The sequence below is a fragment of the Chrysemys picta genome, chromosome 3 (genome assembly GCF_011386835.1).
Source record: "Chrysemys picta bellii isolate R12L10 chromosome 3, ASM1138683v2, whole genome shotgun sequence".
NCBI lineage: Eukaryota > Metazoa > Chordata > Testudines > Emydidae > Chrysemys > Chrysemys picta.
The window spans coordinates 85844521-85861109 of NC_088793.1; the positions used below are offsets into that span (position 1 = coordinate 85844521).

At 42.4% G+C, this 16589-nt stretch overlaps 1 protein-coding gene across 12 annotated transcripts in view; it reads right to left on the reverse strand.

Moving 5' to 3' along the window:
* CDK19 (cyclin dependent kinase 19) overlaps window positions 1–16589 on the reverse strand; it is a 227426-nt gene that overhangs the window by 33160 nt on the left and 177677 nt on the right. For all 12 annotated transcript variants that reach the window (XM_042857691.2, XM_065590247.1, XM_065590242.1 and 9 more), the window contains 2 exons: window positions 15505–15562; window positions 12552–12683 (listed from right to left, as the gene is read on the reverse strand). In XM_042857691.2, coding sequence (XP_042713625.1) covers window positions 12552–12683; window positions 15505–15562 — 190 coding nt within the window. The remainder of the gene's footprint in view (window positions 1–12551; window positions 12684–15504; window positions 15563–16589) is intronic.

The following is a 16589-nucleotide window of genomic DNA, read 5'->3' on the forward strand; positions in this document are numbered from 1 at the left end:
AATCCTGTGTCTTAGTGACTTCAATTGGCAGAGAACCCTCCTGCTGCAGCCTGTGCAGCCAACAGCCATAGTCCGAAGAGTTGGTGTTGGGAGGGAGCCTGGAGCCCCGCTCTCCTGCCCAGCAGCCTAAGGAAATCCACTCCTCTACCCCATCTAGGGAAAACCTGCCCAACTTAAAAGGAACCATTTCCTAAGTGTCTGCCCAGCACCAGAGGGAGAATACTCCCACTTAACCAGCTACTCCAGAGCCAGAGGCTGTAGGACAATCACAGCTGGTGTTGTGAGGAACAGCTACCAAGCAGAAAAAACAGGGGAGCCCCAGTGAGTCAGGAGCCACTCCAATGATTTAGGATTGGGGGAGAATATGAAATGGTAACATGTTTTGAAAGGAAAATAGTGAGGTGGAGTTTTTTGGGGGTGAAGGGGAAGAAGTTGGGGAGAAAGTGTGTGGAACTGATGGACCTATGTGAACAGAACGGAGAAAGACTACATTGCCCAGGGAACATTGTCTTTATCGCTCATTGAAGGAGCAATTTTTCATAATATTATGGCTTCACATCACTGGATTCCCTTCTTGAACCATCCAAAATATTGTTAGCCACGCTAATTATCCTGTAATAGTGTATCTCTGTATAATTGAACATGAAATATAAAATCAAAGAACTTGGATTCAACAGTCATTACACTTTGTGGGGGGAAAATCAGCCCAAGAAGAAGCTGAAGTGGCAGTGGAAGGTATTGGTAATGTAGACAGCACTGGGGCTAATGAACTTGCTTTTCCAATCCTGGGTTAGAATATATGAAATGTTCAGTGTCGATTTGTGTCATATTTTATGGTGGTCAGCTGATATTGGTAAATGGACAGTCTCACTGCAGCTCCTCATTTACCAGTATCAGCTGACTACCACAAAATATGACAAATTGAGATGATTGACAGTCTCTGCTTAAGACTGAAAATCCAAAGATTTTTATGTCAGGAATGAGGTGCATTTGGAGGGCTGTATGGGAAGCTTGGTTAGCTTCCTCAAATGCAGGGCTAAATTCACCCCAGGAGAAATCTAATCTATGTAGCTACTTATGTCCCTCAACACTGTTCTATATCTGTATCCCACAATTAATGGACTTTATCTTCACAACACTGCTGTGAATATTATTCTCACTTTACAGATGAGGAACTGAATCACAAGGTAGATTAAGTGACTTGCTGTAAACTACAAATGACATTTGTGGCTAAGCCAGTAATTAAACCGACACCTCGAGTTCCAGTCCAGGACCCTTATCCATTAGATCTTCCTTCCTAACCCGCAGTAGAATACCTCCCCTGGCTTCAGTACATATAGATTTGGCCCGTGTCTGGCTCAAGTCATTGCTATTAATCTCACTTTCAAAACCACTAAATGCACTCCAAAACTTTTAAAGATGCATTAGCGTTTCCTTTCAATTTTAGAAACTAAAACTTAGTTTATAAAAATGAAACACCTTTCTGATCAGACTACTCAGTCTGTATCAGCTAGAGCCTTTACCAGTTTATTTTTGGACATTAATTCTGGGGAATATTCTATTTAATCTTAACAGCTAATTTAGAGTGCAGACTAGACAGAGATACAGTAACTAGACACAGATATAACTAGTCCTCCAATTCAGGGAACACTTAATGTAAGCAAGACTGCTACATGGCTTTTAACTCATGGTAATTTGTCAATTCTAGCTGGCAGCAGTTTAGGTTTCACAAAATACCAATTCCTCAAGCACCCTTGAAATGTTTTATATAAATAACCTTGCAGGAAAAACTAACACCTGTTGTGTGTCTGCCAAAAAACTTTGCGCAGTATTTTGGTTTTCAGGTGACTGCAGTGATGGAATTAGTTTTTCCTTTCCAAAACAATCCTAGAATATACTATACTGTGTACACACAATATTTTTGAAGGAAGTCACTGTCAAGTAAGAGGGAAGTAACCCAAGGTACTCAGCAATAAATCATCCATTGCCTACTGCAACTAGATAAAGAGAGCAACATTTAATCTACTTTGTGCATTTCAGAAAAGAACGAATGCGTTATAACCAAAAACCTACAGTAAAGAAAAACAGTTAAACTATTATTGTTAAATACTATCTGAATTGTTCCTGCACCAACTGCACTTAGGGCATGAAGAAGGCTCCGCTATCCCTGTCTCTCCAGGGCCACTCATTGCATCCTTGTTCAGAAGTCCCATACACATTTTTCCTTTTTAAGCACTGTTCAGTGGAGGGATTCTTTTGGTCAGCCCCTTTTATATGTTCCACCAGCAGCTCAATGGCATGCCTTCAAAGGCAGAGGCTCTAGATTCATTCTTAACACATGACCCAGATATTTCCATCGTCTTCTCTGGATAACTCTCAGAATAAGATGATGTTGAATTCTGATAAATCTCAGCTTTTGTTATAAATACATTCCATTTGATACCTGGTAACTTCCTGGGGCATTTGCTTTCAAAGGCGTGTCTGCCTATACCTTTGGTGGATTTCCAGATTTCACATTCACATGTTAAGGTGGAAATATCTGAGTTGAAAATTCATAGTTTGGTCTTTAAATTGTAGATTTTTCAATGACCAAATCTTGCTGGTAAATGCAGCTGCCACCTTGCTAATTCATGACATTATTTCCTTCTGGATATTGCCATTGACTTGAATTTTACTGCCAAAGAATGTGAGTTGACCCACCTCCCATACTCCTTTGCCTTCTAATGTAAAGCTTAAGTTGGGAGCCAATATTAAACCTATATTTTGTGATGTTGGACAGCCTTTTGGTCTTTGCTGGCATGTTGGTTGAGTGGTTATACAGAAGAGCTACGTCATCAGCAAAAACTGTTATCTTCTGCTAAGCTGTTGCATACCCCGAGTAATGTTAATTAGATTGACTTAAGTGGTAGTATAGACTTGCACTGAGAGTAAGAGCTTCTTGTTTCTGGATAAGTATATAGAGACAAGCTCTCTTATTTTGGACAAAATGAAGTTTGAAGAGTTGGGACCTGGAGACCATGAATGAGGAAATGTAGTAATCAAGGTGAGAGGATGGAAGAGAATGAAAACTAAAGCAGAGGTCTGATTTGTACAATATCTGATTGGGGCAACATTTCTGAGGTTGTAAAAGGTAGATTTAGAATAACTTTTATATGCATCCATAATAAATTTGAAATAAGCTTCTCACAATGACAGAATAGTCAATATTCACAGCAAGGATTAGAAGTCTCTAAAGCTAACCTAAGATTATAGCTAAAAGCCAGATCATTTGCAATTAATAATTAAATGGAACAATATATGGACAAGAGAGGAAAAATATACATACTGTGGAAAATGAGAACCTATGCCTATGTTATTTATCACAATTTCATGAAATTCAATTTCAAAACCATTGAGGCAATTTCTCCTCCCGAATGAACAAGTTCTGTTCAATGAGTGCCTTATCTAATTCAAGAGCTATTACAGGGGTAGGCAACCTGCAGCACGCGAGCTGATTTTCAGTGGCACCCACACTACCCGGGTCCTGGCCACCAGTCCAGGAGGCTCTGCATTTTAATTTAATTTTAAATGAAGCTTCTTAAACATTTTAAAACCCTTATTTACTTTACAATAGTTTAGTTATATATTATAGACTTATAGAAAGAGACCTTCTAAAAATGTTAAAATGTATTACTGGCACGCAAAACCTTAAATTAGAGTGAATAAATGAAGACTCGGCACACCACTTCTGAAAGGTTGCCGACCCCTGAGCTATTACTATATTACTATATATATTCCACTTCTTGAGGGCTGTTAAAATTATGTTCCTCAGAAAGAAATTTCAAGATGTAGCTTAAGAGCTTCCTCCTTCACCAAAGGAATGTCTCTCTAATGTGTGGTCTGCAGTTGAAATGGCAACTGTTCCTGGTATAATTAGCCCATTAAGATTGCTTGGTAATTGCTCACAATGCTAGAGGCAAAATACAAGTTTGGACTCACAAGGAGCATACACATTACAATTGTCATGTTATAAGCTTCTCCTCCTTGCCTTCAAACTCTGCATAATTCCACACCCACATATATCTCTGTTCTAATTCCTTGTCCCCCTTTAACCTCTTCACTAGGCCAACAAATCTGGCCTCCCCACTGCCTTTGTTCCTTTCTCCTAACCTCATCTCCATGCTTTCTATCTTGCTACCCCATAAGCTTGGAATACACTTTCTATCCATTTGTACAAGGCACCACCCTCTCTTCATTCAAATCCCTGTCTTAAGCTCCATGGCAAATACCCTGGTCGACAACTGTGCTCCTCTGGCACCGCGGAACTCTCAACAAAAAGAGTAAAGCACGTCTGTGAGGGAAACAGAACTTCCTCTAGGGATGGCTTGAGACTGTGGAATGAATTCCCTCAGGAACTAATGATCATTGCAAACCTTATAAGAACAGCCATACTGGGTCAGACCAATGTTCCAGCTAGCCCACTATCCTCTCTTCCAACAGTGACCAATGCCAGGTGCTTCAAAGGGAATACACTGAGTGACCCATCTCCTGTCGTTCATTCCCAGCTTCTGGCAGTCAGAGGCTAGGGACATGCAGAGCATGGGGTTGCATTCCTGACCATCGTGGCTAGTTACCACTTCATATTCCACATGCAAGGTGCATTTCTTTGACTTGCATTCTCTTACATAAACACCTGAAATTTTTATATTAAAAATTAAACAAACAAAACACCCAGGCCCTATCAAAACAAGACACTCCATTGCACATCTCACTCTGGGGAAAGGATAAGAGGGAAAAAGCATGTCAGATATGCATAGACACATTGCTTAATGCACTACTGGAGGGTACTCAGACATTATGGTGATGAGCATGGTATACATGGTTACAAAACAGAAAGAATAGAATCAAGATAATTTCCCACTATGCAATCAAGATAGCCTCAGGACTACTCTAAGTTACAGGTAGATACAATGGTCCCCATGGGGCTGTTGTGGCAGCTGGGGATTGCTGATGCACACCAGAAACACAGCCATGCGCCTTTCCCACAATCACACTCCTTGCTTCACAGGTTGTGTCTAGCACTAGGTATGCCAGCTCTAAGCCAACTGGGGATTCCCCCAGGATAGGAGAATCCTCAGATGGCTATTTAAGCCAGCATTATGGCCACATTACATAGCTGCAGTGGTGCAAAAGGGTTGGACCTTGCCCAATGTTTATATGTGATACAGTATTCTACATATCACATTATTATACTCCTCCTTCAGGATGAACTCAATTCTGACAAATGCTAACAGAGGCCACATGGCTGTTTTCCCAAACACATTCAAGGACACAGGAAATTAAGAAATCTCACGATCACTGATAATCTAAAATTATATTTCTTGCTAAATCCAATCTCATTTCTTCTCAGAGAAGGAATTCACTATCAGCATAAATCTGTCTTTTTATATACTTTTATAATATAGGACATTATTAGTAACAAAGGTGATTCAATTGACTAACTGAGATCTTTGTACTGACGGTAATGGCAATTTCTAAACCTAATACCTTGTCTGTTAATGATATAAGCAAAGGATAATGATAATTACTGCATAAATTACAGGTGCCTAGAAAATCCAATCTCACTCTGAGCCAAATATTTAAATTAGCACAGGCTGCTTTCTGTAGGAAGCAAGATGGGGTGAAGAATAGTAAACTAAGAAGAACGAGGAGTACTTGTGGCACCTTAGAGACTAACAAATTTATTTGGGCATAAGCTTTCATGGGCTAAAACCCACTTCATCAGATGCATGTAGTGGAAAATACAGTAGGAAGATATATAGATACAGAGAACATGAAAAAATGGAGGTTGCCATACCAACTCCAATGAGACTAATCAATTAAGGAGGGCTATTATCAGTAGGAGAAAAAAAACTTTTGTAGTGATAATCAGGATGGCCCATTTCAAACAGTTGACAAGAAGGTGTCACCCACAACTATTTCACATTTGGGGACAATGCATACCTTCAAGTCAGCGGCACTGCTATGAGTACCTGCATGGCCCCACAATATACCAACATTTTTATGGCTGACTTAGAATAACGCTTCCTCAGCTCTTATCCCCTAACGCTCCTACTCTACTTGCGCTACATTGATGACATCTTCATCATCTGGACCCATGGAAAAGAAGCCTTGAGGAATTCCACCATGATTTCAACAATTTCCATCCCACCATCAACCTCAGCCTGGACCAGTCCACACAAGAGATCCACTTCCTGGACACTACAGTGCTAATAAGCGATGGTCACAAACACCATCCTGTGGGGTTCCATGCGGAGCAGATAAAGCACACGACCACTGTGGTTGCAGGCTGAATCCGAATTCTGTTTATTGCAAGCTTTCTTTTATAGTTTTTCTCAACATTGCATAACATAATTAGGCTATAATCACACATCTACGGATTGGACAAGAAGGAGAATCATGTGTTTATCACATGTATAGCCCCACACCGATTGGTTCAACCGCTTCTTACATAAGGCCATGATTTATTACCTTGTTTACCTCATCTTATATAATCCTAGACCACCAGGGGGCCTTACATAAGGCCATGATCATCTTATATAATCCTAGACCACCAGGGGGCCTTACATAAGGCCATGATCATCTTATATAATCCTAGACCACCAGGGGGCCTTACATAAGGCCATGATCATCTTATATAATCCTAGACCACCAGGGGGCCTTACATAAGGCCATGATTTGTTTACCTGGCAAGTGTCCCATCGTGACCCTTACCTCCTCATGGAACTTTCCATTAGGTTGGTGTAGGGATGATACATCCCCACACCTCCCCCCTTTTCCTTAAATAAGGAAACGTAATATTACGTAAATACCCACGAAAACCATTGGGGTGTAAATAAGGATAGCCAATAAGACATGTTCTAAAGGGATCCGATGGGGTGGCCATGGACAAGCAAAAAGGGCTTCTTGGCCAGTCTGGTTCGCCCAGGTGACCCAAACATTTTGTCGTGGGTTAACAAAAGGTACAGAGTTTGGACATACAAAGACCCCTGCTCCTATAATAAGGAGTTCGAACAAACAGAAGTACAGCATTATTAGGTGTTTAGGCTGTGACAAACAACAAGTGCAGGTCCGGTGTTGTGGGGCCGTTGTTCGGCTTCTGCGTGGCGGCATGGTGTTCGGGTAGCAATATCATCTGCCGGAGTGATCTTATCCGGTGGTTTTTTCCTATATGTTCTTTCAAAGATAGATAAGCCTGGCTCCGCCATTTTTTCCAACCTATTTCGCAACTGCTCACCCTGCCCCGGGAACTCCGCCCGAAACTTTGGGGTACAAACATCATTGGTGACAGGAAAGCCGGGCTGGTTCAGGGCTCGCAATGTGTGGGACTGCGGGGGATGGCTCTCACCGGCCAAATGGGACAACTGATTCAGCATGTCCTGTAGCTGAAGGCCCTGTTTGTACATTCCCGCGTTTCTGCCCCCATTTCAACAAACGGGACAACGCGTCAGAGGGAAGCTTCTCTCCCCGCTTTTTAGCGATGCGTAATAAAAAATCATGCACCATCTCCTCCTCTGCAGACAAAGCAGAGCCCATTTTATTAAATGCAGCCGCTCACCTGTGAGCTCACGAACGTCTCTCTCGGACGACCAGGAGCCGGTATTCTCCGGTACCTCCTGCCGCGGCTGCCACCTCCGCCTTTTCTCACCGAACGCTTCAGTCGGCTGTGAGCTCACGAACGTCTCTCTCGGACGACCAGGAGCCGGTATCCTCCGGTACCTCCTGCCGCGGCTGCCACCTCCGCCTTTTCTCACCGAACGCTTCAGTCGGCTGTGAGCTCACGAACGTCTCTCTCGGACGACCAGGAGCCGGTATCCTCCGGTACCTCCTGCCGCGGCTGCCACCTCCGCCTTTTCTCACCGAACGCTTCAGTCGGCTGTGAGCTCACGAACGTCTCTCTCGGACGACCAGGAGCCGGTATCCTCCGGTACCTCCTGCCGCGGCTGCCACCTCCGCATTTTCTCAAACCATGTTCAGTTTTTGGTCGTGCTCCAGTTGACACTGAGCTAGGCAAACCATCTAAATCTTGGTAGCCTGCCCTCTTATTCCCACAGATTCCCTTTCTCTGATGATCTTTGTGAAGAAGGCCTGTCTCCACCTTAACAGGGCATGGCTGTTTGCGCTTTTTGGTAGAAGGAGTGCTGGAAGGAGAAGAGCCAGCACTGAGAGCCTCTTCAATATCTAAATTCAATTGTTCCAGTTTCTTCATGAGAGATGACATAGAGTCTGACCACTTAGATCCTTTTTCTGGTTGGATCTGCTTTCTCTTTGCTCAGCTTCTGAGACAACACCTGTTGGGTCTACTGTCTGAGAACATTGATCCCTGCTCCACTGGCGGCTGTGTCTAGTATGATCTCTGCTAGCTCACTCTGGGCAAAGTCCTGGCTGCCTTGATGTCCAAGCCGAATCATGTCGGGGTCACCATTTGTGGCGTCCCAGGCGGAGCGGATAAAGCACACGACCACTGTGGTTGCAGGCTGAATCCGAATTCTGTTTATTGCAAGCTTTCTTTTATAGTTTTTCTCAACATTGCATAACATAATTAGGCTATAATCACACATCTACGGATTGGACAAGAAGGAGAATCATGTGTTTATCACATGTATAGCCCCACACCGATTGGTTCAACCGCTTCTTACATAAGGCCATGATTTATTACCTTGTTTACCTCATCTTATATAATCCTAGACCACCAGGGGGCCTTACATAAGGCCATGATCATCTTATATAATCCTAGACCACCAGGGGGCCTTACATAAGGCCATGATCATCTTATATAATCCTAGACCACCAGGGGGCCTTACATAAGGCCATGATTTGTTTACCTGGCAAGTGTCCCATCGTGACCCTTACCTCCTCATGGAACTTTCCATTAGGTTGGTGTAGGGATGATACATCCCCACACCATCCTATACTGAAAACCTACTGACCGCTATATTTACCTCATTCTTTTTGCTGATACAGACTAACATGGCTACGATGCTGAAACCAGTAAACTAAGAGGAGACTCTAATAGCCCTTTCTATACTTATAACTCATTCTATACTTCAGTTTTGTTCATATCACAAATAAGTGAACAGACCATGAGTTCTGGTTTGTTACATCTTCTTGATAACATCAATTGTTAAAGAAATACTAGATTTTAGTAAGAAGCTCAGCCAGCAGTCATTCAAACTCCATCCTTAAGCTTGCAGATAAAGCTGTAAGACAAGTTACGTTTTGCTGTTCTCCCAAATTAAGTTCTTTACATTATCCATTTTTACACAATATATTAACATCGTTACTTACATATTTCAACTGGTGAAAAGCAGCATTTTTGGAACTACTAGCTTTGAATATATTTTATGATGTTGCTTATATTTCTCTGCAGATAGAAATGAAGTTTATTCACATGTACCTAGAGTTCTTTCAGACGGACTCTACATGTTAACACCAATGGAATGTGCCAGTGTTGCAACTCTGACTGTGGAACATTTCACAACAGTGTCATCTGGAATGTTCTTGGCACCTGCTCCTCCCCCCGTTACTGAATATTCTGAGGGCAAGGCTATGGGAAAGATGGTGAAAGGACTCCTAAAGCAGAAGACAACTTATCAGGTTCCAGATCCGCATCCTGGTATTCAGTGGGGCCCATCATTGTTTCCTCTGACAACATATGGGACAACCACTGGGGAATGCTCTCTGTACTCCAGTGACAGAGATGGATTTGGGAGCAAAGGATCCAATGTATAAGGCTTCTGCTGACTTCCAGGAGGGATGGATCCCTGTAAGACAAGTATGTTCAACATCCCCAAAATATGTAGGTGAGGACCAATAAACCCATCTGGCTCAAGATTCTGCCAAGACTGCCAATAATCTTCATCAGATTCCCAGTCATAGTACCTACTGGGGTAAAGGTATGGTCTGTAGCTACATGAACTGAGGAGCATCTGTGTAGTGTTTGCTCTGATACCTTTTATTTGCACATGTTGTTGAGATGTAAAGAATGGCTACTTGTCTTGTATAGTAACTAGAGTACTTCCAGGTGTATGGTCCCTATCTGTACTACCACCTGAGCAGCCTCTTGTGAGAGGGGTCCCTGAAGAGCATGGTCCTTATTCCACTGTTTTAGTGGACATTGGTCCAGAGCACTCTTGGCTGACAATGCCAAGGAACAAGTATCGTGTTCTCTTTAAGCTTCTGACAAACCTGCACTGCGGTGCAGAATCTCACTCAACAGAGTGAATTGTGGAAGAAATCCTTTTCCTAGAAGAGAACTTAGAAAGGGATTTTTCACATTGTCCTTGTGAGAGTGTTTACTCTTACCCTCTTCAGGTCTCCCCTATTTTCTTCTAGAGTCCTTAACTCTGCTTGCAGTGGTCCCAGAGCTGGAGATAACTGTGCTTGAAAGGGCACTTTCTGTTGCATTTGCCCAATGCACAGTGAGTCTGATGGGCTAGAGTCAGACTCTGGTCTCATTGAGCAATCACCAGGAACGTTCAGAGTCTGAACTCATGGGATTGACTAGTTCAGTGAGAGAAAGTCTGACAGATGTTACAGCTGGGTGAGATATGAGCTTCCCTGAAGCAATACAAACAAGTGTTGTAGCTGTCACTGACCAGGGAGTCCCAGAGGAAGACCATGCAGTTCTTGAAGCCCGGGTCCTTGAGTATGCTAAGCACCCTAGGCATGCTAGGGGTGGGAGGGATGGCACGAGGAACCTCAAACCTTCAAAAGCTCTCCAAAACTAACTAACCTCTGGCCTCAGTTCACAAGGTATTTTTGGAACTGATCTTGAGGGAACCAAGAAAGACTGAGAACAGTGCTTGGCTCTGCTAACAGGAACTGTATCTCATGCCACACTCTTATCCAGAAGTGGAGACATTGGATTCAAAGGGGCATTCCTATTAGAACTGGCTATGCTAACACAGACTGACACCTGTAGGGTTCTGCTATTTCTAGGCTTATGATCCAATGGCTTAGGATCCTTCAATACCTAAGATTTTGCTTTCACTCCAGAAGTGGAAGACAGTACCTTTGTAAGCATCTTGGACTTTTTATTCCCCGAGGGCTAAGGTACTGTTCCAGGCCTCTCAGTACTCACAAAACCAGGGTTTAAGAAACCAGAGGGTTTGGCTGTGATTGTCTGCTGAAGTAGTAAAGCTTGGAGATGGTTCTGAAGCTTCTTGCCAGCTCTTTTGGTGAAAGCACTGTAGTCTGCACACACTGAAAGAATATGTCCTTCCCCCAGACATCTCATATGGTCGTCCAAAGCAGGGAAAAGAGGTACACGACTTAAATACTGGCTTCTTCCCCTTCAAATTCACCATACGATCCATAAGCCCACACCACGGTGTGGCAAGTAATAAAAACTAATAATGGAAATAATTTTATAAGGAAAATAAGCTAAATTTATAACACTAATCCTAACTAATTTAGAAATCTAATGTACTGAGTCTTCAAAGAGGTTGACTCTGGGACAGAGCAGCCTAGAGAGGCTCCTGGTCTGACTGCTGCTGCAGTGGGAAGGCACTGAGGCAGCTGGAGCACCACATCCCTTTTATAATCTGGCCCTCAGAATGTTCAGGAACCATGAGGAAAGGGACAGCAGAGGGCACAAGCATGCTCCAACAGGCTCTGCTATGAAATGTTCCCCTATTGAAGTTTCACCACCTGCACACCCATGAGTGGGAATGTACAGAGGCCACTCAAAGAATTCCTCTGTCTGAAACAAAGCTTCTTTGTTCAACATACTCTGCAGCACTTTATTATGCCTTCCAGTTTACTTACTTGTTTAGGAAGCTTAAGGTAAACTGCCAGATATTGCAACTCCATGTACTATCTTTAGGGACCAATGTACAAAATTTATGAATGTTTATGTATGACTGTGTTCTACTCCCTGAGGGGGGGAGGAGGTTATTACAGCTCCTCCAGGAGCTAAAACCAGTGGGGGCTGATTATCCCTGGGATTGTAAACTCCTCCAGAAAAGTTCCACCCTCTGTGTTTTCCAGAGACAAAGAGAGGGGCTTTTGGTATAAAAGGATGAGTTGAAACTAACTTGTGGTCTTCCTTTTGATTCAGCAAATGGACAGACCCTTCTGTCCAATCAAAGGCCCCACCCCTTGCTGAAGGCTTGGAAGGAACATTGGCCTATTAGACTCCCCATGTGGAAAATAGGTTATTTCTGGTATATTTAGTAAGTGTGTATGTTAATTTACTGTTTTTTCTGTAATGCTTTTGCCCTGCGAATAAATGTGCTTACCAATGTCACTGGCAAAAACACTGTTATTGTCCTAAGCTAAGCACAGGCGCTGGCTGTTAGGCAGACTGGCTTGCTGGGATATCACAGTGTGTAAAAGGGGATTGTGCAGTCTTTAATCCTGCTCAGAGGGGAGTGGGACAATAGTCGCCACCCAGAGATAGGTGACAGTGGGAGACCTGACTGAGCACTTCTGGAATGGGCCACAGAAGGAATACACATACAGTTATCCTGAAACTGTAAACAACTTCATTTCCCTATACAGTAACTTACCAATTGCTTTTGTGTAATGTCTGGCACCAAGTAACAGTTCTGGAGCTCTATACCAGAATGTCACCACAACTGGATCCAAATCTGCTAAAGGTTTCAGAGGTGAATTGAACAATCTTGCAAAACCCATGTCAGCTGAAAAATAAATATTAAAACATTTGTTTGACTATACATAAGTCACACAATGACAATCAATATTTATAAGCATGATAAGCAAAATGTTTATTAGAATACGATGTGACCTAATATCATTGAACATTATAAATCATGGTTATTAGATATCTGACTGAATTACTTCAAATTATATTGGGCCCAACTCCATTGACTTCATTAAGTGATACCGTTATGTAACATTTAAAAGGTGGCTTCACCGTGGATCTGTAGTACTGTAAAACAATTATATCATGGCTGTAATCAGGGCTGGGCGAGCAGGGCAGCCACCCAGGGTGCAAAGCTGCAGGGGCAGGGCAGGCATGCGGGGGCCATGTGCCCCCCCAGATTTCAGCCATCCATTTAGCACAGAGGTTTTCAAACTATGGGGCTTGCATCCTACCAGAAGCCGGCAGATCAGAAGCTGGTGGGAGCCGCCTGCCCTGCTTGGGCCCCTGGCTCTCTGTGCTGTGGGCGCCAGGGCGCTGGCTAGCTCCCCGGGAGCCTTCTCTACCCTGCTCCCCAAGCTGGGCTGCCTCTGCATGGCCAGACACTCCCCAAACAGGACGAGTGGCACAGCTCCAAACTGCGCCTTGACACGCTCCTGTCTCTTCCCCCGAAGGAGCCCAACGCCAGCCAGCGACACCCCCTGAAGCCAGCCCCTACCTGTGGAGCCCAGCTTCCATGAGATGTCCCCAAGGCAATTGCTCGCTACTGCAGAGCCAGGAGTGCCAGGGTAGCCCTGGTGACTGATGCCAATGTATCCACAAAATGAGAGTAAAACAATGGCAGTGCAAGTTTGCCTGTACTATCCTTCTAATGTACCCGAACCCTGACTTGGAAGGATCACCTCTAGGAGTAAGAAAGTAGTTCAGTCTGCACATTAGCAGAGTTCCCTCAACTACCATTACTGCACAGCAAGCTAGTGTGCTGTAGATTTACACCCTGACTTGCTGCGCAGCAATGTCCCATATGGACATTGCCGCAGTGCGCTAAAAGTCTCAGAATGCTCTTTGGCTACTACTACTTTTAAATCAAAGTAAGCCAAAGCATACTACAGAACTTCCAGTGTGCTGTAGCAATGTCCACATAGGACATAACTGCACAGCAAGCTAGTGTGCTGTAGATTCGCACCCTGGCTTGCTGCACAGGAACATATTGTATAGACAAGCCCTAAGATATTTGCAGGATCAAGCACTAAATCCTGGCCTCTCTGCTGAATCCACCAATGAATGCCTTTTAATACACACTCTAATGGCAGTAAATTTCAAATGTTATCAAGTTGTATAAATCAAAAGTGCTAAGATAATATAGAGATAGAAATGTATTTTTATATAGGACTGGCTTTATAGTAATGAGGAGGAACATTGGCAGAAGCAGACAGTCAAGTCTGGATAAACACTCAAAAGCATGGATGCATATCCAAACCTCACCTGAACTGTTTTTAAAGCAATTTTGCATGCAAAATCTCAAATAAAAGGGTTCTCTCACAACAGTTCAGCTCTCCTCTTTCTAGGAGTGACCAATACAAAGAACTGTAGAAGCATATAAACACAAAACTTAGTCAAACATTTTCAAAAAAGTTCAGGTTGAGTCAAGGAATGGGAAAAAGTTCAGGTGGGTTACTATTTTATCCTAACTGATTTGAACATTCCCACCCAATACCTAAAAATAGCATACATTTGCTATATTAAAAACAAATTTGATATCCTCTTTATTATTGCCTAGTACAGGGGTAGGCAACCTATGGCACGCGTGCCGAAGGCGGCACACGAGCTGATTTTCAGTGGCACTCTCACTGCCTGGATCCTGGCCACCGGTCCGGGGGGCTCTGCATTTTAATTTAATTTTAAATGAAGCTTCTTAAACATTTAAAAATCCTTATTTACTTTACATAGAACAATAGTTTAGTTATATATTATAGACTAATAGAAAGAGACCTTCTAAAAAATTAAAATGTATTACTGGCACGTGAAACCTTAAATTAGAGCGAATAAATGAAGACTCGGCACACCACTTCTGAAAGGTTGCCGACCCCTGGCCTAGTACCTGTATAGTATAATTAGATATGTGATGAATAGCTTCCACAGTGATTTTGTGTTTCCGCTTTGATGCCTAATAGTTTTTTGTTGTATAGGGAAATCTTCAAAAGAAAAGTGCACCATCTCTTTAAATTTTATATGTTAACATTGTCTGAGGAAATGTAGCATTGTTAAATACCATATTAATTCTTGGTTACAATAATTCCACTATTGCTCCACAATTCTTAAATATTGAACTTTTTTTCTTTTACCAAAAATGGATTTCCAGTAATTGCATTAACAAAAATGTGAACAATTGTTAAAACCAGTACTTAAGAACATAAGAATTGCCATACCATATCAGATCAATTATCCAGTTACTTTTCTAGTCCAGTAACCTGTCTCTAAAAGTCACCGGTACCTGAATGGTAGGTAGAAGTTGCAAGAAGTCTGTGTTGGGCAATTATTGATAAACATAGCCACAAGGAAAATTTCTACCTAACTGTTGATAGTTAGTATTTGGTTTATGCCCTCATCTATACTTTTATCCTATCTAGTGTAAGTATACATGTCCTCATTATCTATATAAATGTCAAATCCTTGCTAAATTCTTAACTTCAAATATACTTTTTGGCCAATATTCAGTTTAATTAGGAGTTATGTACAAAATCTTCTTCTCAAGAATACAGTGAATTTTAGAATGTTCTGTTATTTTAAACTACCACGTTGCATAGAAAGTTCATTATTCATTGTATATCTAATGAATATGTTATTGAAAGAGTTACCTATTTTGACTCTTCCTCTTTCAGGACCTTCTCCCATTACCAGAATGTTTGCTGGTTTCTGAAAAATAAAAAGCAGAATATTCAGCTGACACACACTTTATGAGACAATCAAAACCCTAGGTAAATTGCTCAAATGGTTAATTACCCTCACTATTAAAAATTGGCACCTTATTTCTAGTCTGAATTTGTCTAACTTCAACTTCCAGTCACTGGATCACAAGCTGGACTTAAGACCTCCTTATTATCAAATTGCTACTCTTCCTGTAGATACTTATGGACTGTGATTAAATCACTTCTTAACCTTCTCTTTGATAACCTACACAGATGGAACATCTTAGATCTTTCACTATTAATGCAGGTTTTCCAATCCTTTTATCATTCTCATGGCTCTTCTCTGAGCCCTCTCTAATTTTTCAACATCCTTCTTGAATTCTGCACACCAAAATTGGACACAATATTCCAGTAGTAGTTGCATCAGTTCTACTCAACACTCCCTGGTTATGCATCCTACAATCACATTAGCCCTTTTAGCCAATGTTACACCAGAAGCACATATTCAGTTGATTAGCAACTATGACACCTAAGAATTTTTCAGTCACTGTTTCTCAGGATAGGGTCTCTGTCACAAGCTGTCTAGCCCTTTAAGGCAAGCCAGGCACAGCCTTGCCTGTGACCATCACACTCAGATGGGGGATAGTTGTCCAGCGACTTAATTAAAAGTCTGCAGGGGATCAGTGACAGGACTATTTAAACTGACTTGGGAACACAATCTGGGGGAGGAGACCCAGGAGATAGGAGCAAAGGGGAGTTCCCTCTCTCTGGGAAGGGCTTGGTAAAGTCAGACTAGAAGATATCCACAAGGAGCAGGGAGGGCAACATATAGTGGGGGAAACCTGCTGGGAAGAAACAGTATAGGAAGCAGCTCTGCAGGACGTAGGGGTTGCAGGCGAAAGGCAGAGAACTTCAGAGTAGCGCAAGGGAACAGAAGAATTATTAGTTTGTATTTTTATTTGAACTTACAGGTGAACCTTTCTTACACTAGAAGGGGATGAACTTTTAAGTGACCTGGCCAGAGGGACAGGCCA